Here is a 27,483-nt window from a genome sequence, read left to right as displayed (position 1 = left end):
ACAAAGAGAGAGAGAGAGAGAGCGAGAGAGAGAGAGATTTGCTATGTTGACATGGAAATTTTCACATGTTTTTGCTTAGGGAAAATCCCACGACAAACAACCAACAAGGCTTTACAAAAATCTTCAACTTTTGGTTTCTGTTAGAAAGGTCATTCAACCTTGCCCAAACTTTTTAGCCTTGAAACTATAAAATCGTATTACAACATGTGTTTGCAACACATCTAAATCCGTTTAGCCCAAATGTCATTTCCAATACATTTTTGTAATCACATATCCTCAACGTAACATTAGTAATAATTACAGTAATTTTCCAAACTAGTCTAATCTTAGCACTATTATTCATCTTTTATTTTCCACCTCCCTACGAGCTGACCTTTAAAATGACCTTCATACTCATATGTTCGGACGTGACTCAAAGCACATTTTACAACAGGACACACATCACCCTTGAAATAGAGTTCATTTCATTTATTGTGAATCAATTTTCTCTATAAAACTTTTACAATAAGGTTGTATTTATTAATTGTATTAGTTAATGCATTAGGTAACATAACCTATCAATAAACAATACTTCAACAGCATTTATTAATCTTAGATCATGTTAATTTCAGCATTTCCGAATACATTTACAAAATCAAGCATTGTAACTGTTACCGTTAATAGGGATGGGACGATTACGGGTTTCACGATTACCGGTTTCACGATAAAATGTCCTGACGGTTAGTATTATCGTTTAAAATGTAATTATCATAACAACCATGTTTGATTACTGTGAATTTGAAAACTCGCGCTAAATCCTGTCCAGCCAGAATTAGTTTGACGCAGGCGCGCACATGCAACATAGTTTTTTGCACAAGGCGGCATTTAAGGGATAATGTATTGTATTCTATTTTTTTTTGTATTCTATTATTATTTATTTTTTACCACAGAAATAATTTCAGGGACATGAAATATTAAATTGTGATTTTCAAAAATAAAACTTTTTAAAAAATGTTTTCAGTGTGTGTGTTCTTTTTGAACATTTCCATCTCATTTTAACACAACTATGATAATATTGATAACCAGGACAACTTTGGTCACTATAATCATGATATGAAATTTTCATACCGTCCCATCCCTATGAACTAACATAAATAACTGTACTGACATTAACTAACATTAACAAGAAACCTATATTGTACATAGTTTGTTCATGTTAGTTAATGCATTTACTTATGTTTACTAATACAACCTTATTGTAAAGTGTTACCAATTTACCTTTAACTAGGTAGAATAAATGTTATACTTTAAAAAGCATGTGTTCATTTTTACGCATCAATTGTGTTATGCTATTAACACATAACGTGTCATTTTTAGTTAAAATGAATGTGTTGTCCCAATAATAACACAGAGATGTCTAGTTAGACTGGTTAAAATAACACAATGTGTGTTGTTTTTAACACAAGCATTTTTGGGGGTGTATATTAATGTGTAAATGACACGGAGTAATAAAACAGCACTGGGAGTGAGTATCATATAACTTATTATATTTCAGTATTTTTGGCCTATTAAGATCTAACTTTACATACACATATATGATAGTCAGCATAATGAACTGCACACTAATATATCATTAATACTCTATAACTTTACTAATACTTATGTGTTAACTGTTATAAATGTGTTTTCTAAAGCTGTATTGCAACAACGGAAAACGTGTTATAAAAATAAATTTAAATTGAACTGAATTCAGGTAGGCATGCTTGTGATCATTGAAAGACTGAACGCTTACAGCACTGACAGCAAAGAAAACACAAACTGTTTGACCTACTCGAACTATAATCTGATAAAGTGACTTCACTGAATAAGACTTGTGTCTGATTGTGCAAAATGTATGAAACACAGATTTGTTTTGCCTGTTGACTGGTTAGAGCAAGACATATGAACACAATTGATGTTGTACTGTTTTCTGTAAAACATGACTTTGAGCATTTGAAAGAGCGACTCTGACGTCAGTATAAATGTTAAAACAATGAAGTCTTTTCTCAGCTCCAGAGTGAACACAACAGTCTTTCACCTCCGTCCTATTTACAGAAGACATTTCTGATTCAATCTCATTCATAACACAACAGAATAATTCAGCACTATAAACATCACATCATCTCAAATCATTTCTATTTTCTATTAACCGGTTGAACCAGAAAATTCAAATGTATATATTAATGTATGTTTAATGGGAAAGACAGACTTAAGCCTAAGGGAAATGTAAGTAGCAGTATAATCAACAAGATTTGTGGGTGAGATACTTTCATAAACAGTTAGAAATGCCTTAAGACAGAAATATTTATTATCGACCAATTCAATTTAAATGTATTTCTACAGCACCCCTCACACCTTTGCATGCATGGTTACACCGTAAATACATATCAGTACATTGCAATTAAACTGCTATACACTTAAAAATATATAATTTGATGCTGTTCACTTTATTTAAACAATTCATTTTAATACCAATGATGCCGTTTCTCTTTTAAACACAATTGCACCATTTTAAACTGATTTGAAATTGTAACTCTATGTCATAACTTGATGCTTTCATTTTGAAAGATCATGATTAGGTCAAGTAGCTCAAACATTCAAAATAATATAATTTGCTCCTTGTCTAAATGATTTATTGTAAACATGTTTATTTAACATGATTTATTGGAGATTTCCAGTTTTTCGGTATGCTTGCATGGGCCAGAATAATCGTAAAAAATAATACTAGTAATACTATAACAATAGTAAATGTAGAAATTAAGTGCTAAATCAACAAGATGTTTTTATGTGTAAATCTCGTTGGGTTTACTTTCTTCACTGTAAAAAGTGCTACACCTACAAAGTAGGTTTTATATACTTTAAATAGTTGTAATCTACCTTATTTTATTGGTTTTATATTAAAAAGTATCAAAATACTTGCTCTTGACATAAAATATAGAAGTGTTTATATAACTATATATTTTAAATAAAACCAATGCAATTTATTTAGGTTATTTGAATGTGGTTGTCGTGTCCAATAAATGTTATAAAAGTGATTTTACATAAACAATTTATTTGAGCAGCAGTCGATGTGGCAGCTGCTTTCATCAAACACAATTATTTCGCATTTTGTATAAGTTGCTGGCATCCCTTTTCATTGGCTCGGACTTTCACAGGCAGATGCAGTATCTTCCTCGACCTCGGCTCTTCAACAGTTTGTTCGCTGCAGCAGATCTGAACTTGACTGTTTAACACGGTGAGTTGAGCAAATTTAGCCGAATAACTGATGTAAAGTCACTCGAAATCGCTTAACTTACTCCACTAGGGAGCTGAGATTGTGTTAGGTTTGCGAATTGTAATAGCTAACGTTAGCTATCCTGCACACATGGCAAGCCAATGGCTTCACAGTGCTAGGCAGTGTGGTCGATCCATCGGTAGATACGTTACCGGTTGAGACCTTGTTATTAATATGAAATTAATTAAGTGCTTTAGTCTTGCCTATGTATTTTATTGGATGTTTTTAGCAGCACATGCTAACATCATCGCCACTATAACAACATTTAGGATGGATGCAGACGTATTAATTAGTTGCACAAATTCGCTCAGTTAACTTGTATATTTTTATTTCACAAATTCATAATTTGCAGTCACGTGACTACCATGGATAAGTTACCTGGTAATATTAGTGTGTCTTTGACATGACTCGACCTGGAATCAGAGATTATATACTTTTGCATTACTAAAGCAGATGAACAGATAACTTAGAGATGTAACGTTATGCTTAGTAGTGTGTCTGATTTTAGAGATTTGATCCATGGTTTTTTAATGCTGCATAGTCAATTAATCATATAGTTTTGGTTGAGAAAAAAAACTATTTCTAACCCATTACTTAAAAAAGTTACATTTACCACTGATTTTTAAACTTATTCTAACATGCTTTTTCCTGGTCTTTAGATACCCAAGAGCTACCTGGGGTCTACAAGCTTCACATCAAGGTAAGGAAAACTTCAGAATTTATACAATTACAGCTAGCCTATAACTATTCACAGGTAAGTAACACATAGGTAAAATGGCAAGCAATAGTGTGGGCATACAATTAAATTTCTTTGTTTTTATGTACCAACCACAAATAGAAGGCAGATACGATCATCACAGTGCACTGCTCCTAAATGGTCTCTTTACACATAAAAGGTCTGCTAAAAATGTTTAAGAAAGCATTTGAGGTGAGAAATAGATTAGTACAATGTACTAGTATAAGCTTGATTCATATTGATGAACACAGCATACTTCGACAGTTAAATCTCAATTTTGTGACCTGTCCCCCTTGACTTTTTTAAATAAACAACATGCACATATGTTTTTATTTTCTGAGATGCTGGTGATAGTGTGACATCTTGTAGTACAGTGTGGTATGTATAGTAGGACTTTTCATAGCAATTGAATAGTTGAAAAATACTGGGGTTCTGTGGTTTGTGCTACTGCCCTTTGGCTGTGAAATTTGATCAGATTATACTTTTTGACAGGATCCATCTGCCTCTGTGGACAAAAGGAGAGAAGTGGTCCTGAGATGCCTGATTGAGTACATGGGGGAGAGACAGGAAGACCTCATCAGTGTCTACCATGTATGTATTGGGCTTAAAGATACTTGTCTTTTTTCTGTCTGTCCCACTGAGCACAGTTTCTTTGTCACAAATGTTGTATGTTGAAGAGATGTCCACTGAGGAGCCGGAATGAAAGATATGATGTCTTTTTTATGTGTTCTGTAAGTCATTATAGACGTTCATGGGAGCTCCATAAAATGTTAAAAACTAGTTCAGATGTGGACATCATTTAATGTCTCATTTAGACAGTTTGTACTGTTTCTGGACCAAATAAACACTTTCAGGATGTCTTAAATTAAAACTCAGGTTTATTTCAACGTAATTTCCATTTGTAACTCACAGACAGTGTGTCTGTCCATCTTAGCATCTGTGTAAATCACACATCTTTAGATCGTGAAAGATATCGGATTTGAACCAGGGACCTTCAGCTGCCTGCCATAAGCTGAAGACGAAGATACAGCTACTTTGACTATTTCTGTTAGACATCTACAGAAGTTCTAATTGAGAATTAATTGAGGTTTAGATCTTGATATCTATGTTTCATTTGAAGTCACCGTTGTAGTGGTCAGTGTTTGCATTAGTTGACCTCTTGATCTTTGTACGTCTTGTATTATTTTTTCTTTTGCTTCTGTGTGTTTTTAAAACAATTATTATTGCAAACAATGCCCAGGTAAAGTGAGATCAGGTGTTTTCAGGTCCTTGTTGATGAAATCAGCCCAAAACAAGCATCTAATGTTGTGTTTTTAATTTTACTGTTAATAGTTGGCATTTATAGCCACCAGCCTTGTGAAATTGTAGTATCGACACCAGTAACATTAATATGATCATGTATTCTGAAGGTGTATACAAAGCATGTGCACACGATGTTTTGAGCGAGTGTATCATGTAGTCACGCACAGACATAAATATTTTGCATCTGAATCACAACAATGGTGACAATAAAAATCAAAAAAGCTTGGTAATCACAAATGAGTTTTATATTATGAAGTTACCCATCATGCATTGCATCATGAAGCTTTAATTTAGTTTTTTTTATCGTCACCATGGTTATGATTCATATGCAAAGTCTTAATGTCTGTGTGTGACTTCATAATTCACTCGCGCAAAACATCGTGTGCACATGCTTTTTATTCACCATCAGGATATGTGATCATTTTTATGTTATTGATGCTGATTCTACAGTTTCAAAAGGCTGGTGGCTTTAAATGTCAACTATAAACATTACATTTAAAAACGTAACATTAGACTTGTTTGTGATTTTGTTATCAACAAGAACCTGAAAACCTGATCTCACTTGATCTTAGGATTCTTTGCCGTAACAACTGTTTGTCAACCACACAATTACAGCAGTCAAAGAAAAGTTAATACAAGACAACCAAGGACCAATAGCCCAACTAAAGCAAACACTAACTACCATAATGGTGACTTCAAAAGAAACACATATCAACATCTAAACCTTTATTAATTCTCAATAAGATCTTCTGTAGACATCAGAAAGAAAAAGTCAAATTATTTGAATTATATGTCTTCTAAGGGCGGGCAGCTTAACAATCCAAATATGTGTGAAATACAGATGTTATGCTGTCTAAAGGTGTGAGTGAAGTTTTTTTTCATGATTTTTGGACAAACGCAATGGAAACTACATTGGAATAAATATGAGTTTTAATTGAATGCATCCTGAGTGTTTATTTGGTCCAAAAAAATAACAAATTGTCTTAATGAGACTTTAAATGATGTTGAAAATATGTTCACATTGTCCACATCTGAACTAGTTTTTAAACTTATATGGAGGTTCCATGAACATTCATTACAGAACACGTCAAAATAAGACATTATAAAAATGTTCATTCTAGCTCCGCAGTGGACAAGTTTGTGACAAAGATGTTGAAGTTAGTGGTTGTGTTAATATTTTGATCATATGGAGTAATTACGTTTGCTCTTGAAACATATTTAAACTTTGTAGCTTAAACCCTAATGTGATGGTCAATCAGGGACAGGCAAGGACAATTGCATTGTTTTATTGTAATGCATCCTTTAAACCAGAATAATACAACACTCAGGCTACAGTAGATCATGATAGTTTAGTACCCACACTCTATGGCATTGTCATGGTAGACTTTGCCCTGGTCACATACTCTAGTCACAGTAGCCATCTAGTATCCTACACATTTAGTAACAAAAGTAAAATTTTGACTATGTCTTATGTCTTCTACCTGTCTGCTACATTCATCTCATTACCTGTTTGTCTGACCAAACTCTTGATTTTTTTGTCTCCACCAATAGAATCGTGCTGAAACAGTGGTGCACGCTGAGCTTTGCAGTTGCCCACTGATCATTTACATGTGCCATCATCCCGACACAATTGGTATTACCATCGAAGGACAGCCCGTGGTCAGAGGTTTGCCAAACCTGTCAAAAGCATGCTGCCTCCTGTTTGGACTTGCCTATGCTCTCGACCTCAAGTATCCATCAAAACTGGTGTATGCTTTTGAGATATATCAGAGGCTTTTTGTTGGATTGGACCCCATGCGTCCTAAGCCATCATCCAAGTACGCAAATCTCCTCAACAAGTTGTCTTAGATGATTTCTCAATGGAATCTGGCTGACTTTTTTCGCTGACTTTTTGGGACTTTGGCTTGTTCACCGTGTCCCCCGGGGTTGGATGGGTCCATTCATGCCCTTCTCATCTCCATGCGTGCCGTGGCTCTGTCTGGCGCACTCGCCGCTGGCCTGGCTTGGCACGGAGATCGGAGGGTAATCCGCTCCAGTTAGCATACTGATCTTGCCAACACATACCAACATTGGCGTTATTTTGTCACTTATTGAGATCAGTATGCTAGCTGGAGTGGTTTACCCTCCGATCTTTGTGCTAAGCTAGGCTAGCAGTGGATGTGTCAGACAGCGTTACGGCATGCATGGAGATGAGAAGGGTATGAATGGACTTATCTAACTCTGGGGGATACGGTGAATAAGCTAAAGTCCCAAAAAGTCGCCGTGTTCCTTTAAGACTCCTTGAAGAAGTTGCTGAACGTAATATGTGTTCATTGTTCATTGTCTTAATTATTGTGGACTTTGGACTGTGTTCTGTGCCAATCATTACCTCACGAGGTATAAATGTCTTTAAATAAATGTTATTGTCTTCAATCCATCTTCTCATCTTTTTTTCTTCTTCAATTGAATATGTAATTGTTATTGACAAATTCTGTTTATGTAAAGTTAATCACTGTAGTTTTTAGAATGTAGACATTTAGATTGCTGAGGTTATAGCCAGGACTCAATTAAAATGTTTATTCACATATGAATAGGTTTATTTTACTAAAAAAAAAGTTCATAAAACCTAATTAAAATGAGTACAGGTTACTTGTAGCAACCCATAAATGCATAACCTGTACCAAAAAAGTAGGTTTATCTAACAGAGTAATACTTGTACAATTAGTTAACTCAAATCAATTTTAATGCATTCATATTAAGTAATGTTAGTGTGTTCAATATACATATAAAAGGTTGCAAGTTGACTCAACCTAAAAATTCCCATGCAGCCACTTGCCTCACTTTTTATAAGTTGGATCTAGGTATTACTTTTTACAGTGTTGGTTCAGTTACTGTATGTTGTGTCTACATGACAATTTAGTTTTTTCATGCAAAGTAAACTTGATAAAGACATGATTGAATCATGTTTAGCCAAAGAGCTATTCGTACAGCTATGAAGAAAATATTAATATAAAATGTTTCATAATATGTACATTAGTAATCCTAACTGTAACTGACTGAAGAAATAAACTGCTTATGAGAAGATGATGTATCAAGATATCCTATTAAAACAGTAGGGGAGAGCAGGATAAGTTGTCACACTTTTCACACTGCGCTTAAGCATGGGTTATCTTCATTCTAAACCATGCTTTTAACCCTAAGTTATCCACAATTAAACACAGCTGAAGCAGCTAATCAAGGTGTTTAGGGTTGCCGTTTCCCAATTCAAGGGCTGCAACCTTATAAGCATGAAACCTTAAAAGGTGAGCACTCGGTCTTTCAAGGTGGAAGCCTCAGAAGTTCGCAATGAGAACTGAAATGAGACGGTCTAACCTACGGAGGACCCATAATTGGCGCCACCTGCTGCACGCGCCCACCGTGCCTGTCAGCAGGACACAGCGGAGACGTTTCTGACTTATATGGAATTAGAAAAATACTAATTTATTTTAGAAAATATGACACGTTGATGTAGATTAAAATACTCAACAGTATATCAAATTAATCAACCTTAGAAATATACGCAACATAAACAGAGTAATATTAACACAAAACATAACTTATAATAATAAAACAGAGAATTTTTTTTTCTGATAAATACACTTTTATTTAATAAAGGTTGTAATTGTTTATTTTAGAATATCCAGCCATTATATGCAGCCGTTGCAGACACACAATGAATCTTGGGAAACAACAAAAAAGAAACTATAATTGTCAAATTAGCTAAATGTGTTTGTGGTGTTCAATTAAATGAATAAATTAGATTAATTCAATAACTTAAAAATCTACACAAGATTTGTAAACATTTCTAAATCTGTAGATATGTTAAAAAAAATTATTATAAAACTGCCCATTCTCGTCCTTCATTCTGATTGGTTGAAACACGTTCTAAGCAGTGATAAAATACCCCGGTAACCCCACAGTTTAGACCGCATTACAGAAGTATCACTGCGCCACTGCTGCTGAAAATTTGAGAGGTGATAAGAAAACAAATGAAGATAGGATGCAAAAATTTTTTTGTTTGTTTGTTTGAAAGCGGAGGGTCTGTTCTTTCATTTGATATTTTATGTTTATTTAAAGAAGATCATTTTTCTGGAAGGCATTAAACTAAAACTGGGTGGCAACTTTTTTCAAAACGCTCACAGGGAAAGAGTTCAGCATGCTTCCCAGCATATTTGATCATCACTTCAACAGTTGCATGATATAAATGTTAATGTATAAATTAGATGAATGTTGATTTATGAAAATAAACACCACAGTCTTTAATCATATTTTCATTGTGTCTTTGCTGCTTCTGTGTAGCTTGGGAACTGCGCTCTGTTTCAGTCACACTTGATTCTGAGGAACTACTTTGTTTGGTGTAAGAGTGATATTTGTACTAATATAATTACAACTTACGTGGCTTATTTTATGAAATCCTGCTATGCATATGAAGAAACCGTGTTATAAAAGCAATAAGCCCTGCGAAGCAGTGGTGTTACAGTGCATTTTATAACAGCTAAACAACGCCCCTTAGCTTTTATAAAATGCACTGGTAACCCACTGCTTCTTGTGGCTTATTGCTTTTGTTTAGAAATTTCAACAGTATCTTTTTAAACAGGAGAAGTGGTGTTGTTTCTTAGACCTATAATCTACCTAGAAATATACTGATGAGATCAAATAAGTTGGTTAGACAGGCTCAAGATGAAAGTGTCACTTTAAATGAATTTTATTACTACAGCAGGAAAGACCAAACTGTCCTGATAATTTTAAGAACATCTGATTGAAAATAAAGAAATGAATGATAATATGATAAAAACTTTTTTAATGACGTTACAATGGCAACAATAAAAGTCTTATATAAACTACATTAAATCCATCACACAGATCAGTACAATCTTCATATCTCAAACACTTCCTTTACTAAAACTCTGCTCAGAGACGCTTAAAGTCAAATCCATAAGCCTTCGTGTCGCCAGACCTTTCTCCTCAGTTTTGTTTGTTTTCATTTGTAATATTTTCTGTTAATAGCTAAGAGTGAAATTGATCCTCTAGATACATTCCTACATTAGGATTTTTTGACTTATTTTCTTTGTTCTGAATGTTAAATATGTTGAGGAATGAAGCAGGCACTATTAATAAGAGACATTCTTTAGTGAATTAGTGTTGGGTGTGTGCTGCCTTTGTCTCACTCCTCAATCTGATCCTCTACTTATTCTTATAAAGATCAAGGGTCACTTGGCTAATTAGGGGGCAAATGGGCTTTAGACAAACTCATCTGTGCCTGAATGTTTCACTTTAAGCTCCAGAGGTTCTGCCTGGTACACCCGAGCTAAATTTGTGTAGCTTTGAAGAGAGACGGGGAGTCTGAAAGATTTTTTCTTCCTTCGTTCTTTAGAACATTTGGTGATTTTAATTCACTGATGAATAACGAGAAAATCTTGTATCCCCTCTTGTGCAACTAAAAAGTATTATTTAAAATCTGTCAGTTTTTAGATCAGTCTGTGATCTACAGAAAATTGAAATATACAGTATATGAAAGATGTGACAAGACTAAGCGAATAAACCCAAATTTCATATATTTTACATTTAACAATAACATTGAAGCTACACTCTGGGTTGATTTCAACCTATAATCGGATCAAATATGGGCAAACCCAACTATTGGGTTATAAATAACACTATGATGGGTTGTTGTTACCAATAATGGGTTAAAACCCAGAATTTGGATTGAAACAACACAGAATTTGGGTTAAAAACCCAACTATTGGGGTTGTTCATATTTGACCCAATTATAGGTTGAAAACAACAACTAATCAAACAGTAAAAAAACACAAACAGATATATTAGTATTACGGAATATAACCAAGAACTAGTTGATATTTTAGCACATTGTGTAGATGATAGCTCTGAGCGATGTGCTCTAAACAAACTTCATGACATGTTTACTTAATTCTTAAAACTTTTCTTCACTGTAAACCCGAACATTACAAATGCACATATTTTAAGTGAGTGAAGTGTACTTAAACAGTGAAAAAAGTTTATTCAACTTAAAAGTTTGATGTGTGTTCAATGATTTCACCGTTTGAGTTCCACATACTCTAATAAAATGAGTCAAATAACTTTTTTATTTATAACTTCCAAATGGAGTCATTTCAATACAAGTTGAACAAACACTGCAAATTAGGGCTGAACGATTTGACCTAAAATCAAAACCTTGGTTAATTTAACATCTGACATCGGTTACGATTAATGAGCGATTATTATTATTTTTTGCCTCATAGTTCACTGGCAAGGTTTGTATTTTAAATATGCTCAGATCTTAAAGGTGGAATATATTTTTCTATTGAAAAGACATTTGTTGTTATCTTCTTGATTTTAAAAGAATTAAGTTAAAAGGAAAGTATTAGTTGTTAAGGTTATTTATTGAACATTTTGACTTAAACTGAAATCAAAGCACACATTGCTTGAAATGAAAAGAGTCACATTTTAGTTTACTGTATACTGCAAGACTTAACATTTTTTTAAAGTCTAGTATTCAGGGCTCCAGACTAACTTTTTTGACTGTACCCCCTGACTGAAAATTTAAGGACCACAAGCAGAAAATTTAGGGCACATTTTAAATCAGCCTGCAATGCAATTATTCACATTTCCCCCCAAAATAACTGCATTACTGAAAAATACTAAATAGACTTGTTATTATGCACAATTGATTCAACTTTCAGAATAGGAACTTATGAACCAAAGACTCATACAACCCACATGACTAATTCTAGCCATAAGATACATACATATACAATAAGTTATATTCAGATAATGAGATGAGTGGCAGGGTAATACACATTGTATCCTTTACACGTTTCTTGTCTTCTATTCAGTTTTCCTTAACTGGGCACTGCTGTCTAAGACTTTTACTCTCATCTATAATGTTTTTGGTGTTAATGTATAAATCAACATGGACTAACCTACAGAAATCAGTATTTAAAATAAAATAACTAAAGAAGCATGCATTTCTCTATGTTTAGTATTTATTCTGTAGGATTTGGTTGACTATAGTACACTGGGTGGTCTTGTAATATGTGATTAGCTTCTGTTGACGGGGGGCATGACGTATAAATAAAGTGTATTTAACACATTTAATTAAAACTGTTGTGTGATTATCATAGTACATGAGAATTCATCACTTCATTTATATAACCCTGAGGTGTTACAGCAAAATATCTACAAAAGAAACTTTAAAAGACAGATATACAAGCCTGCCTTATCATAAATCTACATCAATTTTCTAATTAAATTTACATTCAGCCACAATATTAGCAGATCTATCATAACGTTAGTTTCATTATAAGACACGTCTGAGTAAAGTGAATATTTTAAGAAACAGTGGATAATAATATCATTATCAACTTATTTATATTCAATATAAATAAGCCAATACTGCAAGCAATGCTTTTACAGTAAATGTCAAAGTATAAGCACAAATTTAGTATTTTTAAATAAAAGTGAGTTAACAAGCTGAGGCCATAACACAGAGACATAAGACTTAAACTAGACTAAAGTACTAAAATAAGACCGGCAACATGAATATAACTCTTCACATAACACTGCTGTCACAAAATTAAACTTCAATTAATGAAAACTGATTCCCATGCCAGACACCAATGCGACAATCACTTTCCACCAAATTTAAAAGACCAGACCGGCTCTTACCCACTGAAATTAGCAGATCGACTCCTTTGGGACCGAGCGGATTTCACCGCAATTATCACCGTCTGTGTGCAACGGCACGGTGAATAAGTAACAGTCTATAGTTCAGCCAACTAACAAGAAATCAAAGCAATGAAAAGAGTCTGAATGTAGCTGAGCAAATAGGATTAAAGATGGTTAATTCCAAGAGGCTGGAAACACAGCATGCATTAAAGAGGAATTTTCTAGAGAAAGATAATCCTTATATGCGTTTTAACACACTTCACTGTCCCCTAACCAGCCCGTCCTCACTCCTCATGTATGGACAGTATCAAAATCAGACATGCATGAGTTGATAAAGACTTTTTTTGCAAAAAAAAAAACAGCATAATTTTTGCTTTACTGCGAAAACCTTACAAATAAAACCTCAATTTAATTCAACCTGATGCTGTAAGAGATTTTTGTACGGTCCAAATCCAAACACAGATTTTGTGTATAGTTGCGCTATTTATTGATAACATAGTTCACAAAGACGTAAAAGTTTCCAAACACTTTTCCCCATCATTCATTGGTCAGACAAACAGATAGTCCCGCCCCAAAGCCACTGGCTGAGCCCATATCGCTGTGTTGGGTTGGCCATGAACCTCAAAGAAACAAACAGATTGACGTTTTAAAAGCGCAACCGTGCTTGCGCGCAAGGTCTCTCTGAAAACGTTTAGAGCATAAAACCTTTAAAATTAAAAACTAAATAAGATAGAGTATGACTTTCAACAAGCAAATTCAAATGAGGTGTCTTTGTTACCTTTAGGACTTCCATGGGCACCTGTGTAGCAGGCAGAGTGGCAGGTGCACTGACGTTGATGGCGGGAGTCGACTGGCCGTACGCTGAACTCTGACGTCTCTGCTGTTCACGACGCTCCTGCTCTTGAAGCTGCTCACGCATCAGCTGCTGGCGGAGCAAAATACGAGAGGTCATGGCCGATGAACCCAGCGGAGGCTTTGAGGAGCCATGCTGATGCTCTGATGGATTACTGTAGACACACAGACAGGGAGAAAAGAGAGACAGTTAACTAAGGTAAAAAAAGGAGGTTTCTTTTGAGGAAAAAGTGTTTGGTATACCAGGTCCTGGATAATTCAATTATCCACTGAAGTCTAAATTGTCTGATCAGGTAGCTGTCAATCCAAGCCTCTCTAGCCATTGAGAGTAGAGCGTGTTTAAGTCCCGCCCACGTGAGAGGCTTGTGCAAGAATGGCAAATGTAAACTTGTGAAGTGTAAACTCTGACAGTAAATGAATAAACCTTGATTTGTTAAAAAGATGCTGCACTTGTGCGCCTAACTTTTTTTCTTAGGTGCACCAGCAGAAAAGTTGGGTGCACCCAAATTTTTGACTGCATTGCATTTAACACAGCAGTTTTACAAGCGCCCATGGTGGTTAAATGTACAGAATATAAACTAACATGTATTTTATAATTTTCATGCTTCCCATCTCGAGGCCTGAAATCCATGTAAAGTTTTGCTGAAATTTTCTCATTTTCATTTTCAGAGTGTTTTTCTTCATTCTTATTTTATATCCCATACAAGAGAGGCAAGATAAACTAAGACAAACATCACAATACTTTCTGCTAATTTTAAACAAATCCCAAACAGTGAACAAACCCCAAAGCATTAAACTTTGACATGAATTACACCTTAAATCACTCAGCTTGCTAAAGATAGACAAGCTATTGCTTTTCCAAGAGATCTGAATGTACTTTTTGTTGCCGAGTGCCTAATAAAACAACCTGTGGGCAAAAAATCCTACAGATTTACGCTGAAAGATTGAGCCTGTGCTGTATTTAATGCCCAGAGTTAACATTTAAAAAAAATTTTTAGTTATACTAAAGCCTAAGTTTAACAGGTCTTTAATCCATTGTCATTGTAAATAAGCAGTGTGTGGTTGATGTGTGTGCTCCAAACCCTTTTCATACTGATTTAATGTGACAAACGGTCATGTGACGAGTGTAGAAAATCTTAGTCCCATAAGCTCCACCTCTCTGTCTTACAAAAACAATATTTGAAGATAAAGACCCACATTATGCGAGAAACCATATTAGACTTCCTCTACTGTATATCAGCTGATGTTTTTATCACGCATTCTGCGGTTGTTTACATCGTCTTTCTCACATCACTTTCCTCCCGCTATTTCGCCATCCCTTTTCTATCCGGCGTACAGTGCATCCAATCCTCTTCTTTTGGTTCCAGCTGACGGATGCAGAGGAACTTACACAACGTTCCCTCATCACTTTCAGTTCTCTTCACAATCATTTAGGGAACTGTGATCTCTATGAAGCACTGGTGCTGATTCAGAGCTCCTGATACTTCAGCGAGCAGCTGTGTGGTAATCACTTTAATCAACCTGTCAAACACCACACACATCAATGTCTGTCTATAATATCAAGAATCCATTGCCCATCCAGCCTGAGTTTTTATGCATTCAGCAGATGCCTTTTATCCAAAGCAACTGGGATTCGAACCCACGGCCTTTTGTGATGCACTCTTAACCAAAGAAACTATCTATACTTAAACAATAAAGTTAACATCACTTAATATTTCGTGTTTTGAACCTATGCTTAAAATTTTTTGTTAATTAAGGGGCAGTTTCCTGGAAGGGGCTTAGATTAATCCAAGACTAGGCCTTAGTTATATTAGGACATTTAATTTGTTTTTACAAATAAACCTTATACAAAACAATACTGGTGTGTATCATGAAAAAAAATAATGGCACTGATTGTTGTAAGGAATATCTCATAATCCTTTGCAAATATTTTGATTATTTATGCTTTATCACAGAATAAGAACTGATTGATAACGATTGATAGTCATAGTCATAAGTTGTATGTTATATTATACAACAGTTCTTTCTGGTTCTCTTTTAAATGTGGACATTGATCATTTATTTAATCGCGACGTGACTCTTATAACATGTTATGAGATATCACCACTGGTATATTTATAAGCAGCATGCAAAAACATCTCTCTGTCACTTATAAAAAACAGTTTTATATAGTACTCAGGGTTTATACAGAAATCCTTAAGTTAAATTTACTACTTTTTACTACCTTTTTTACTACCTTCAGAATATTTTTTAAAACCATCACGACACTGAATTGCAAGTGTTAATCAGCGACCTTTCTATTATTTACACAGATTTTGACATATATAACATACAAAAAAGAATTAAAGTCAAAAAATTCTTCTGACTGAAATATTTTTCAGGCCAAGTCATATTCCTTTACCTAACACTTTATGTAGGCGAGACCAATAGCATTTTAAGGGGAGATTTTTTTGCCATAAATTCCATATTGGAGTCTCATGTGGCATATAGGTAGCTGTAGTTTGCAGGGCATTTCAGATTAAGGCAAAACAGCTAAATAACTCACTATACTGTATAAAAAGAAAACATGAATATCACCACCTTTAATGAATCTTTTATTAATTATTTATTAATTGTAAATTTATTTATTTTAGCATTTACTAATAATTTTTTAATCAAAGTTGAAACTGTTAACATTAGTGAATGCACCATGAACCACCGTCAATTACTGTAATGACATAAACAAGAATTAATTAATGCTTATATACTCTATATTTTTCATTGTTTGTTTATGTTATATAATGCATTTACTAATGTGAACAAATACAACTTTTTCATATCATATTATTCAGTACACATAAACAAATAATCCAGGGTATGTTCTGTTCACACAACAGCCTACAGTCACAGCTCTAATACAGTAACGTTATGCATGAATATAAACCCTGAACGAGTAACTCGAGTCAAACTCGTGTAGAATTCACACAGGATGTCTGTAACCATAGTGACAGTTGTTAATTGAATGACTGTAAGTTACATTTATCAACAAAATATTATGTTACAATAGAGGCCGCGCTGATGTGCTAGTTTATGCGCAATGTTTCTGCTGTTTACTTTCTCCTGAAGACCTGAATGGTCGTGTTTATATGAGGATATTTGCAAAGACGGGATTTTTGACGCATGTGTGTTATTTAAGGCCAATTAAGCGGCAAAAATACGTACAACACAAGCTCAATGAGAATCGAATGCGCGGCTTGCGTGCTCCTCTGACACAGAAACAGCGGACGCACTGTTGTTTGTGTTTGAATGGCTTAAAATCACTTGTTTTTAAACTGCTGTGCTTAAATATATGTACAAATGTTACGTTTTTGTGACCACACGCAAATGCAACTGCAAGAACCGACAGGTGGATGACATCAAAGTCCCGCGAGAGCATTTCGGAAGCAGGCTCCTCTTATGATTCCTCGTCAATCGCTCTCACGGGATTTGGATGCCACCACAAGTTTACCTACGAGTTTAACAAACCCGTTGTATCAGCCACTGGTTAAATCAGCATAGCATTAAAAAGCGTGCCGCGGATGATCAGTAACGTGAGAAATCATTTACCCCCAAAATACAGGACCCCTTACGTTAGTCATACTGTGCAAAGACACACAATTACCTGTTTGGTTTTCTTATCCCACGAACTGAAAGGCTTGCCAATCTTCATTATTTCGCTAAGCCAAGTCAATCGTCTTTTACACCTTTATCGATCTTCAAAACATCGGAGCCTTCCTGCATTATAAGTTTGACCATGCTAGCTGAAAAAGTTTTACCTCAGCTTAACGTGATACAGTCAGAAAACACGGAGTGGATCCGGTCCGTAGTGATTACAATACGCTTACAGCGGAGAGAGGAACGTGATTTGGCTCCACTCCAGGCTTTGATCACATCCCAGAGACGAAAGATCTTTGATTATTTGCCCAGATATGCAGGCGATTTGAACTAATTTCCAGGCATCATAACATTACAAAAGGCAATCGAAAATTTACTACCTCGTCAGATGACGCTTACTACTTTTTACTACTTTTTACTGGCCTTAATTTGGCATAATTTAATTTACTACCTTTTACTACCTTTTACAACCCCGCGGAAACCCTGGTACTGACAAGAACGAAGTCTAATAATAACCGAGTGCTCGTATCGCGTTATGATGAAATGGTAAACCAATAGTAACATTATATAAATATAGTTTTATTAACTTTTACCTCGCGCCAAAACAATAACAACACAAAAGACACTAAATGTGAATAAGAAAACAAGTTATATTTTCATCATGACACCAAATACTGCTGATATGATCTAATCAGGCCAACATGAGAGCCAGGGAATCCCTTTCAGAGATGTAGCCCAGAGAGGGCGGTGGTCAGCGGGGCGAGTGAACACTGACGTCCGCTCATGCTTTGGTTCTCATACGTACCGAATCTCACTAAGCAAACGTTCAAACAGGCGCTATCTTTACTAATCAACTGTAGATTTAAATATAATACATATATATTCTCGACTGAACTAATCTTAAAACTACAGTTTGTGACCAAGAAATTGTAATATTTAAAAACGGCGAATCCGTCCATTGAGTTAATATGAGATTCAAAGCAGCCGAAAGTGTTACCTGTCATTCTGGCCGCCCTCAAATCCGTGGGGGAAGAAGTAGTTCTCAAACAAAGAGGCTTTTAAAATTACTCCGTTGTTGTTTTCTAGTTTTCGTTTTTCAAACGTGTGCCGTCGAACTGTTGTATAAAAGCAATATCGCTCTCGGAGTCGTGTGATATAGCTCTATATCATCACGACTGTGATTGCCTCCGGCACTTGGCCTATGGCCTCGTGCCTCTGGCCTAATCACAGCCGTGATGATATAGAGCTATATCACACTCCTACTCAAGCGATATTGCTTAAATATCATTTAAAACACCAAAAGTAATAAAAATCCTTGAATGTAATTAACTAAGTGGAGATGTGGACCGAGCAATTGATATTACAAATAAATTAACATAAAATTAAGTTACCGAACTAGAAATTTTAAATGTACTATTTTTTGTTTCACTTAATAGTCATTTTATAAAACATATCCTCAAAAAAATCATAATGTGAACTAATGCTCTATTGATTTGTCTGCTACACCCACAAAAGTTTTTATGTTAATACAACTTAACCTGTTTAGTTTCACCCTGTGTAAAAACTAAAATGATTTAGTGCAACGGATTTCCATGCAATTCTCTAGTAAAGTCAACTAATTCGAGTAAAGTGTGTGCTAACTGTAGAGTTTTATAGCACTACAGGTTCAGTTTATCATTTAAAATCAAGGCATCATGATAAAGGGCGGCGCCCCTAAGCTGGAAAACCCTTACCGCCAGGTAGGTTTGTCAAAAAAAAAAGCGCTGCACAAAAGGCCGTCAAGTGCATCTCAGAGAATAGCGCGCCTGCACTTCACACCGCGAGCGGGCACATGCGCCATACGGCAAAATGAGAGAAAGATGGGGTCCATCACTGTCTGGATGATAAAACATCTCGAAGAATAGCACAGACGCGTTTCACATCCCGAGCGTGCAAGCGCGCCACACGTCCGTCAACTGTCTGGAGGATAGCCAGTTGATAAAAAACGTGTTCGTGAGAACTGTAAGTGGACTTATGTTTGGGGTTTATTAAAGCCTGTTATTGTATTAGTCTATAGTTGTTGCAAATTAAAAGTAAGTTAGCAGGTGATTTTTGTTTTGCTAGCTAGGTTGCACGTGCCTGTTGATTGGATATAATTGTTGAGCGCTCTTGCTCACGTTATTTATGTGCATTATTTACATGCTACAGTAGTTACACTCCTTTAAGTTAATGTAATTAATTGTGGGAAATAATTAGTTTTTATGATCTTCGCACTATCTATCATCGTTCGCCAGACGTTCTACAACATCTGCTTTAGTTTGTGTTTATTACCCCTTAGTTTCAATTAATCACGCAGCTGTTCCCGTTAGAGGTATCTGTTAAAAACATTTAATTCATCAACAATCTAGTATGTGTTTATTTTCCATCATAGTTTCTTCAAAATGAAGTTTTATTTGAGTGTTTTAAATAAAAATATTTTAATTTTATCATGACGCTTACGCCTCACCCCTTTGATTGCCATGCTAACTGTTTGCTTCATGCACAAGCACGGAAAAAGCGAGAGACTCTTTAGCGCTGCATCTCATGTTATAGATAAGAAGAGGAATGACGAAGAGTGGTGGCATTATGTAACATTAACTTTCTAGAACCAGTAAAATCCTACAATGACAAACACGCACTGATCCTCATGCTGGACCAAGCAAGTCCACTGCTCAACATACAGTAAGTGCTGCCTTTTGTTGCATAAGCGTCATTGCAAATTTCTAAAGGTGGATTAATGAACAATGTAATTGCATTTTGTGTGGGAATAGAATATCAGGGGTGCGTTTCCCGAACAACAACGTAACTCGCTGCTGAACCAACATAGTACGATGCATAGTTGGAGAAACAAACTACCTTGTCACTAACTACCTTGTTTTCGTTTCCTGAAAGCATAGTAACTTTGTCACACATTCGTCATTTGAACCATGTTGGTTTAACAACATTGTTGATGATGTCACATGGGAGGTGAAGTACTAATTAATCTGTGCAAATTGATTTAATGTCAGATTATTGCTGTAAATAACATATACTGCATCGGAAGACTGATTTTGTTATCGTGATTTTGTTTTCTGTTGTTTATTTTCAAGATTTTTAATTCATGTGCAAGTTCCCCCTTACGTCACTCCTCCCAGGGATTCCCCAGGGTCTTAAAGCTCGTAGGACTACGCACATGCACAGTTTTTAAATGCAGCCTGTAGCCTCTTATGGAACGGCTGAAATTCCACAAGGGGGCGTATTTGTTCCTCAGACGTTGCACAATAAACGTGACATCCGAATATATTCATTATAAATCGTGAATGAAAAGTTAGACTCGAACGAATGTCCGTTAGTGAACTAATTGTATACAGTATTTATATCGTAATTCTGTCAGAAACGTCAAGTTTGTTAGATGAACAAATCGTTTTGGATTAAAAGGCTTGGATATTCCATTTCCTTGGACTTTTGGGGATTTATGAACAATTTGTTTTGGACAGTTTCATCAAAGCGGATAAAGGGAAGATTTTAAAAGTAAGTAAATATCCTAAATCGGTGCCGCCTGGTTCAGGTAACTAACAACAAGATTACAGTTTTATGACTGCTATAAATCATATGATGCTTTGTGTGTGCGCTTAATGGAATCATGAGAGTCTAAGCTTTCAAACGATGTGCCGCATGACCGTATATATTGAAGATTTAATGCTTCAAAATTACAATGACGTTTATGCAGCCTCACGTGCAAGGGAGGGGATGTGCCGTGTACGACACAGTGATCCTTATAAGGTTAATTCTGTTTACAAACTTAAAGACGTACAATAAAATTTGTATATATTTAGACTGATGGATTAGAATATACTACATGTTTTTTTGCTTATTTTATTCAAAAGCATGAACAAAATAAGTAAGTCTACATATTGTAATACACTCTAAAAACAAACGGTGCTATATAGCACCAAAAGTGGTTCTTTGCTCGTGGCCATGGAAGAGCCGTTTTTGGTGCCATATAGCACCAGTAGGGGTGTCACGATTCTCCAAATCCTCGATTCGATTACATTTTCGATTCTAAGGTCACGATTCGATCCGATTCTCCATTTTTACATATTTTTTATATGGCATATAATTTAGAAAAAAATTATATGCCATTATTTATTATTATTATTATAATACTTTAACATTAACATGCACATTGCACAACTCGCATGGGGGTTTGTGGGCTTCACTTAACGCGAGAGCTTGTAGAGAGAGGATTCCTTCTTGCACACACATGAGTCATGACTATGCGCGGTTGGCAGTTACATGGATCGGGCGGATGACGTGACAAAAAATAATATTTTAATTTAATTCGGTCGACTGCTTGTTATTAGCTGTGTCCTTCTAAGCATGCGACCTCTCTGCCTTTCATAGTGGCAGCCACAGAAGTTCAAGAAGAGAACTGAAATGAGACGGTCTAGCCTTCGGAGGACCCATAATTTGCGTCACCTGCTGCACACGCCCCCAGTAGCGCCCACCGCGCCTGTCAGCATTTCTGACTTATTAAAATAAATATGTAATCAGAAAAATGTTAATTTATTTTAGAACATATGACACATTGATGTAGATTAATCTATTCAACAGCATATCAAATAATCAACCTAGAAATATACGCAACATAAACAGAATAATATTAACACAAAACATAACTTATAATACTAAAACATTGACAAGAAAAAGTTTTCTAATAAATACACACTTTTATTTAATAAAGCTTCCATTCGTTCTATCATTAACAGCGCGGAGAAATGAGGACGCATTTTGACACAGCTCTTATCAACGCCGGCGAAGGGTACGTGACAAACTCAAAAAATGAGAATTAAAAACAAAGGAAATAGAAGGTCAGAAAAGGGTTGCCTGGAATAAGTTTTACAAAGTGGTAAATCAGGATGACACCAGTGCAGGCTATGTAATTTGTGCGTTTAATTGAGGCTATTTATTTATTTATTTTTGTCTCTGTGCGCCGATCGGAGACGGAGTTCACTGCTGATATTCTAGAGCTTTCTAGTCTCGCGGCTGTCATCAGCAGTGTCTTGCATCGCCCAGTCAGCGGATGGCGGGCGGGTGCGGTTTTGAAAACTGGTCAGAAACGTTGGTGCGGTTGGATGGTGGACGGATGATGAGTTTTGTTATGCGGTTGCGGATGAAATAATAGTCCATCCGCGCATCTCTAACATGGACTTAATACACATGGACTTAATGCGTGTGTCTTGGACTCATAGCATCTGAAATAAATCCAGCATATAAGCAGCTGCGCTTCTCTCTGTCTCATGTGCACACGCTCTCGCATCTGTCCGAAGTCTGAACATAAACTAAAGTAGTAATCCTTATGTATTTGTTCAGTTTTATGCGTTTCATGCAAGCTGAGGCAAACTATCCTTTTGTTAAAAATATAACCCGCTGCATCTTTGCGCCTCCCTCACTATCGCGCACGTGCAGAGAGCTGCGCTCTGTCCAAAGTCAGATCACTGGTAATCCTGTTTATGATATGCATTTCAAGGAGTTGTAGCAATAAATCCCTCGAGTTTCAAATATGGTCGCTTTCTGCTGGACAGATGTTTTTAAAGGCATCTCTGAGAGTTTTTTTCCTCGCTTGGCAAGCCGACCAGACGTGAAATGGGGGCGTGGCAGCTTCGACGATCCCATTTTTTAATTCGAAGTTCGAAGCTGTGACTTAATTTCGATCGATTTCGATTTAAAATCGAAATCGTGACACCCTTAAGCACCGGTGAAGCACCAGTGAAGCACCTGTGTAGAACCAAATAGTGCTATGTAGAACCATATGTGGTGCTTTATGGCCCCTATTTGGTTCTACACAGGTGCTTCACTGGTGCTTCCCCGGTGCTATATGGCACTAAAAACGGTTCTTCTATGATTACGAGCAAAGAACCACTTTTGGTGCTATATAGCACCGTTATATAACAAGGAACTATGCTTCTAACCACAGGTGAAGAGCTGTCGTTCAAACCATACAAGTTTGCGATGCAGCTTGCTAATGTTCGTTTGAACTATGGTTTCGGGAAACACCAAATCATTAACCTTCGTCAGCAACAATGTAACTTACGACAGTAGTTGGCTAACAATGCTTTTGGGAAACGCACCCCAGATTAATATCGGTTTAGCCAGAACTCATTAATGGAACACAAATCAGATAGCTATCCGATCAGAGAAACGCATGAAGTGATCATGTGTAAAAAGGCCCTACAATGTCTTCTGAACTTAGGGCTGCTCGATGATGGACAAAATTATATGATTATTTTGGACAAAAATCATACAATTTAATCAATCACAATTTAACACGATTACTCCGTGACTTTGAAAACATGCATTTATTTAATCTTTTGAACACTACACATGTCAAAGCAGTGGTGCCTTACAAACACATCTGGTCCAACTCCAGCAGCATGGAATTTATATATTAATCGCACAATAATTGTTTTACGGTTATCTTGTTTTTGTAATTGTTTGAATAAATTATTTTATTGAAAATCAAAAACGATTAAATTGAACAGCCCTAGCCGAAATGTAAAAAATGCTTATCGGTAAATAATGTGAAATAAATATATGAAAAAGCACACTCAAATGTAACTGATGCAGTGGTGAGAAAAAAAGGCAAAATAATTAGGAAAATGAAATAAAACCATGTGCAGTTGTTCAGAGTGTTACATTTTAATTGGCTTGGGCTTCAAAAAAGAATTTTACTTTCGGTGTATCCCTACAAGCAGTAGTCATCATTTCACCGTCTATAACTATAGACCTGATAGAGTTACCAACTTCTAGCTAAAATAAACTTTAAAGGAGCAATGAATCAGCTGTTTTTATTGTTTTATACTGTTGCCTGACGTCTACTTATGATGCTAGCGTAGTTTTTAGATTCAAAAACATCAAAAGCAACAAGCAATAGGTTATTTTTACCTGGTTTTAAAACTGGCTTAAGAAATGCTCCGTTTTGATGGGCGAGCCGCATTGAAGACCTAGACGTAAACGCCCACTGCTATGATTGAATAGCATCATTACCTGTCATTACATGTGGGGAATTGTTTTAAAAACCTTAATCTTTTAAAATAGCAGCCGAACACATGTATGTTTGAGCCACAAAAGATTCTGGGTGCTAAAGATGATACACATAAATGACAATACGTATAGTAAAGTAAAAACAAAACTTTAAACTCGACGTGACTAAATTACCGTATACAACACAGTAATCGCGCATCAGATTCTAAATTGCGGCTGATAAATCCTTATCAATAACTTTGTATATTTCTATTGTGCTTGTGATAAAATGTTTTACTCACATAATACTGCTGTGCCATTCCTGTCAGATCCGATATTGATGAAACAACATTGATAATTTAATCACAGTCTCTCTGCAAATCAAGCATCGACTTGTGGCTTCTTTACAAATGAATCCGCTGTACACAATAAAGTAAACAAACACTCCCCCCGCAAGCTGGATCTTCAACCAGGCATTCCTAATGTTAGGTTCTGAAGGAAGGTTATACAGCTCACTGTGTTCTTTCACAACCGGTCACTGTAAAAACTTTAAAAGTCATGTTTGCTAATTATTGGGACGCTGGTTACGGTTTGCTTCGCCCCTTGCCCATTCTGAATCTACGGTTTTCTTGGTTTTGTGCTCAAAACTGTTATATTTTAGTAATAAGGACGTTTTCAGTTCTGAAACTTGCAGGATGTTCGTTTAAATACGATGACCTCTTATATAAAAAAAACAGTAAAAATTTATTATTTGATTCACTGCTCCTTTAATTTGGTTACATGTGGTTTTTGTCAAAAAATAACTTGTAATTATTATTGTTACATTGGAAGTCTTATTATTGTTACATTGGAAGTCTGTTAAATGTCCTTCTATCTCCCGTTGGCTCAGAGACGTCATGTATTTTTTTAAACTTGAGAAAATTAAATACACGATGAGAGGATGTACAGTCAAATTTTTCCATAAATGGCAATCCTTTATTTCCTATTTCACTAATTTAGTGTCACTACCCAATTAAATGTGTTGTACTGTTTGTATTGCATAAATAACCAGTAATATGTGTGTTGGTCGTGGTGAGCTGAGCCAGGGATTGGGTGGGAGGTTGTTCTTTGTTTAATACACGATACTCTGTTTATATTTAATTATTTTTGCCGACTTTCTTATAAGTGTTTTTTCTTTCTTTTTTCTTTTTTTTATGTATATGTGTCCATGTACATATGCATATATGTTTTAAAGTTAAAAATAAGAGTCGGTGGGAAGTGGTAAAGGGATACATTTTATTTGTGAATAGAGATATTGTTTTCTTTTTCCCTTTTTCTTCTCTCAATAAAAAGAAAGAGAGAGAGAAAAAATAATAACTTGTAACATATCTGATATTCCATCATGTAAGCATCATGTGATTACAAACTGTTTGGATTTATTTTTATTTTATTTATTTTTGACTATGGTTAGACGTCTTAAATTTGCACTGCCTAGACGTGTGAGCTGTGGTTGGACGGCTATAATACGCCTTTTAAATGCAAAACTGCTTGTTGGGATTTAGCTAATAGACGGTCAAAATAGTGTAGATTAGCTGTCATTTGTTACTACTACTTACTCATTTGTGATGAATAATCATGATTTTATTCGTGTTCACCAAGTTAATAAAAATTTAAAATAAACAAATGAGAATATATTTTTAAAGTATTGACCAAATATTTTTTTAAAGCCATTGTTTTTTAATGTAAAATAATTATTTTTAAGTTGATTTGTTTGATATTGTTGCTATATATTGTGAGAAATACCAAAAACTATTCAGTGGTTTTATGGAAAATCTGTACTTAAATAAGATATTTGCACATGTTTGTAATCAGTCTACCAATCAATCTGTATTGCATAAACAAATTAGAGAAGAAGAAGTCAAAAGAGCACAGAAAGAAGAAACACAGACACATTGGTTCTGGGTCAGCAGCGGCCGACTCGCGTGTTTTTCATGCATCATGCTTCCTCATTTTATAAACTGATCATGGTTTGTCTGGCATTATTGAATCATAACTTTGACAGCAAACTACAGCAAAGAGTTCATGACTGACTCACACAACTGCAGAAGAAGCCCAAAGGTGAAGCAGAATTTAGTTTCTGACTGCTAACCAAGAATACAAATATTGTACAATCACAGATATGTGTCAGCTGTACTGTGATCTACTGTGAAAATCAAACAAATAAAATAAAATGCATTTCATTTAAATTTCCTGGATGATTCAAACATAAAAATTAGCACATGGTAATTATATAAGTAGTTTCTGTCATTTTATTTTCAGTATACTCTACTGTAATGCAGTGGTTCTCAAACTTTTTCGGCGTGCAGCCCCCCTTGTGTATGGTGCATACCTTTGCGGCCCCCTTAAAGAAAATGTATGATATAAAACATTGTAAAACTTACATTGTAATTAAACAAAAAATATTAAATTATACAACGTATTGCTGATAAATTTCTGTATTATATAAAATGTCATAAATCTAGGGCCCCCTCGCCCCCAGTTTGAAAACCACTGCAATGTGTGGTATATAACAGTATCCATAATGTTCCCTAATATGTAGGTTATAGTTTGAGAGTGAAACCTTAACACAACTGTAAGGGAGGTAGGATCACTTTCATTTAAGAGTAAAACAAATTACAATCATTTAACAGCTTAAACCCAACAGCAGATCTATCAAGACAAGTACATTTTCAGCTGTCATTTAAAACAATGTGCGTGTGTGTGTGTTTGTCAAAGGAAACAATGAGTACACAGTCCCGTGTGGCCACGCCCCTATCCCGGACACAGCCCTAGCCAATCAGAGCCGGAGGCCGACCTCCTCCACTCACCTCCGAGCAGTACTCTACCTACCGTTAAACTAATATGTGCTGCTAACTACAAATCAGTTGGTCCATGACAGTGCAAAACAACATTTTATAACAAAAAG

At 35.5% G+C, this 27,483-nt stretch overlaps 1 protein-coding gene across 5 annotated transcripts in view; it reads right to left on the bottom strand.

The window, feature by feature from the left end:
- The window catches only part of mitfb (melanocyte inducing transcription factor b), a 72,417-nt gene that overhangs the window by 28,317 nt on the left and 16,617 nt on the right, over positions 1-27,483 (bottom strand). For all 5 annotated transcript variants that reach the window (XM_073874868.1, XM_055189397.2, XM_055189396.2 and 2 more), the window contains exon 2: positions 13,813-14,041. In XM_073874868.1, coding sequence (XP_073730969.1) covers positions 13,813-14,041 — 229 coding nt within the window. The remainder of the gene's footprint in view (positions 1-13,812; positions 14,042-27,483) is intronic.

This window comes from Misgurnus anguillicaudatus, chromosome 13 (genome assembly GCF_027580225.2).
Source record: "Misgurnus anguillicaudatus chromosome 13, ASM2758022v2, whole genome shotgun sequence".
Lineage (NCBI taxonomy): Eukaryota > Metazoa > Chordata > Actinopteri > Cypriniformes > Cobitidae > Misgurnus > Misgurnus anguillicaudatus.
The sequence above is the reverse complement of the archived record's forward strand: the minus strand, read 5'-3'. Positions and strand labels throughout refer to the sequence as shown.